At 40.9% G+C, this 3045-nt stretch overlaps 1 protein-coding gene across 1 annotated transcript in view; it reads right to left on the bottom strand.

The window, feature by feature from the left end:
- IQCG (IQ motif containing G) overlaps positions 1-3045 on the bottom strand; it is a 49612-nt gene that overhangs the window by 37264 nt on the left and 9303 nt on the right. Inside the window, exon 5 of the mRNA XM_011961156.1 lies at positions 355-587. Coding sequence (XP_011816546.1) covers positions 355-587 — 233 coding nt within the window. The remainder of the gene's footprint in view (positions 1-354; positions 588-3045) is intronic.

Here is a 3045-nt window from a genome sequence, read left to right as displayed (position 1 = left end):
GGAGGCTGAGGCAGGAGAATCGCTTGAACCCGGGAGGTGGAGGCTGCACTGAGCCGAGATCGTGCCACTGCACTCCAGCCTGGGTGACAAGAGCGAAACTCCGTCTCAAAAAAAAAAAAAAAAGGAAACAAAACAGAAAAGACTTAATAACTTATGCAATATTATATAGCCGCCTTGCTTTCCATTCATATCACCCTGCCTCTAGGCAGTCTTTAGCTAATTTTATTCTCAGCAGTCATTTTGCATACACAGTAATGACTAACCCGCAGAAGAGAGCAGTCAGCCACCCGGGCACCCATTCTCTCATCTATGTATAAATACATAAGTCCACTGCCAAATGTCTTCCCTCCTTACCTATCAATCTGAATTTTCTTCAGTGTCTCCGTAGTCATGATGGTCTGCCTTGCAGGTTTTTTGAAGAGAAGATCCTGCGTTTTGCGAAACTCCACAGCGAACTGGCCTCCTTGTCTGATTTCTGGCAAGTTGGGTCCTTCCTTGGTTATTAGCGGACTGGGTATTTTTGTAACTGTTGAGGCCATTGGAAGTTTGTCTAGATTCTTTCCTTCTAGATTCATTTCTCTGCTTTTCTTTTAAAACAATAAACAGTATTAGAAATAATTTTGTTAAAGAGACAACCACAAGAAAGAGGCCTTTGTCTACATTTTTCAATGTTATCTTCTCTGACTTCTACCCTATCCTCCAAGAAAATGTGCCCCTTTCTTCAGCCACACCAAACCATGCCCTGCTGCTATAACATTCCCCCTCTCTGTCATTCCCCAACTTACCACCTGCTACACTCTGCTCAAAAGTAAAGTTCTTTGTGAAATGTCTCTGTTAGCAGGCATTTCTCATATTGTAATTTTTTATAAAGTACCTCCATCAGGTCGTGGTTTCTAGGAGGGAGGGGACAGTGTCTTAGCGATCTTGGTTCCCCTTCCAAAAAAACTTTTTTTGAAGACTAGTCTCAAGTTATTTTTGGAACAAGACTGGATATTCAATAAATGTGGCCATCTTTACAGTCCCATTGCTTAGAACAATGACTAGCATATAGCAGAGACACAAATGTTCATTGAACATATGAACATGAAAAATAAAAAAGGAGAATCACACTAAAAGCAGAGGTTGATAGTACACTTAGTGGTGTGGTGTAGATTTTGAGGACCGTGGAGGGAAAAGCCAAAATCATTTCTTTTTCACACCCAGACTTGAATATTAAGGGACCACAGGAACAGCATATGCCTTTCAGTTGATGATGCCTGTGTAAATTAAACTGTGGCTAAAAGCTTGAGCCACGGAGAGGCCACGCGGCGCAGCGACTACACATGCGGGCTCTGAAGCTGTGTTTGAGTCCGGCTCCATCTCCCAACTGTATTGACCTTAGGCAACTATGTAACATCTCTGTGTCCCCATTTCCCGCTGGTAAAATAAACGGTTATTATTTTAGATTCTGTCTAAGGCAATAAGGGGAAAATGTAAGGTCTAGGAGGCCCCACTGTCTTTTTTTTTTCTTTTGGGACGGAGTCTCGCTGTTGCCCAGGCTGGAGCGCAGTGGCGTGATCTCGTCTCACTGTGACCTCTGGGATGTCCCATTTTCTGAGTTCCCTAACCACTATTCCTCTACCTTTATACCTGGACATCTGGAAAAGGACGCAAATGTGTCACATGGCCTGACTTACCTATTACTAGAAAGAAATGTGAATTTTTAGAATAAAATTAAAGAAATGAGCTAAGTGTTCTAGCTGACTCACTAAAAAAATTTTTTTTGAGATGGAGTCTCACTCTGTTGCTCAGGCTGGATTACAGTGGCACAATCTCCACTCACTGCAACCTCTGCCTCCCGGGTTCAAGCAATTCTCCTGCCTCAGCCTCCCGAGTAGCTGGGATTACAGGCGAGCACCATCATGCACAGCTAATTTTTTTGTATTTTTAGTAGAGACGGGGTTTCGCCATTTTGGCCAGGCTGGTCTCAAACTCCTGACCTCAGGTGATCCACCTGCCTCGGCCTCCCAAAGCGCTGGGATTACAGGCGTGAGCCACCGTGCTCAGCCTCTAAAAATTTATATATATATAAAATTTATATATTTTATATTGCACACACTATATACAAGACAGGGTTTTTTACCATAAGGAAAAAGAGAAGAAAAACAGCATTCCCTGCAAGAAAGTTCTTTCCAAACTTTGGTCAAATCACTCTCATTTATGGTAGAACCAGGTAATTAATATATGTTTCATCCTTTCATTTCATAATTCTAATACAGGAAAATGTATCCGGAGATGGCCTTAGCTGTAAAAACGGCTTTAAAAGAGGGATAGTGCTAACCTTTCCTTTCAAGGTTGTTAAGAGGCTAAAGGATGTCAAGCCTTTGGGAAAGAAAACATCCATATACATACTAACATTTAAAAATGTATAGCCTAGGCCCTACAGGGCAGCAGCATCCTCAAATTCATGAGTCAGAACAACTATAGTACCATGAAATAAAAACCAAAAAATATTTTAAGAGATTCACAATTTTTAAAAGATATGAAACTAACATATTGAGAAATGGGCTTTTAAATTGCTATTAATCAACATGATTATGGTAAAGTTACCATAATTATACATACTATATATTACTATTTACACTACAGTAAATAGTACACTACAGTATTCACTACAGTAAAACCCCAAGGGGGGGTTTCTGTTGAGTCAGAAAATTCTGTGGGTAAAAGATCACTATGATAAACCAGAAAAAAACAGTGCAAAAGTTTCATTCTTTTATTTACTGGAGTAGTGACTGCTGCTGAATACTGTCGATTAATTCAGCGTTTTCATTCTTGAGATTCCATGATGGCAAATTACTCTTTTCAAAGGCTGACAGCAGGTAGCATTGAAAAGACTTCATTTATTAACTGAATGTCTTCCCATTTGTTTGTCCTTCCTTCCTTCCTTTCCTTTCTCCCTCCCTCCTTCCTTCCTTCCCTTCCTCCCTCCTTCCTTCCTTCCAATCCCTTCTCCTTCCTTACATACCCTTCTCTCTCCTTCCTTCCTTCCTTTCCTTTCTCCCT

Source organism: Colobus angolensis, unplaced genomic scaffold (genome assembly GCF_000951035.1).
Source record: "Colobus angolensis palliatus isolate OR3802 unplaced genomic scaffold, Cang.pa_1.0 Scaffold54, whole genome shotgun sequence".
Taxonomy (NCBI): Eukaryota; Metazoa; Chordata; class Mammalia; order Primates; family Cercopithecidae; genus Colobus; species Colobus angolensis.
This window is presented reverse-complemented; position numbering and strand designations above follow the sequence as displayed.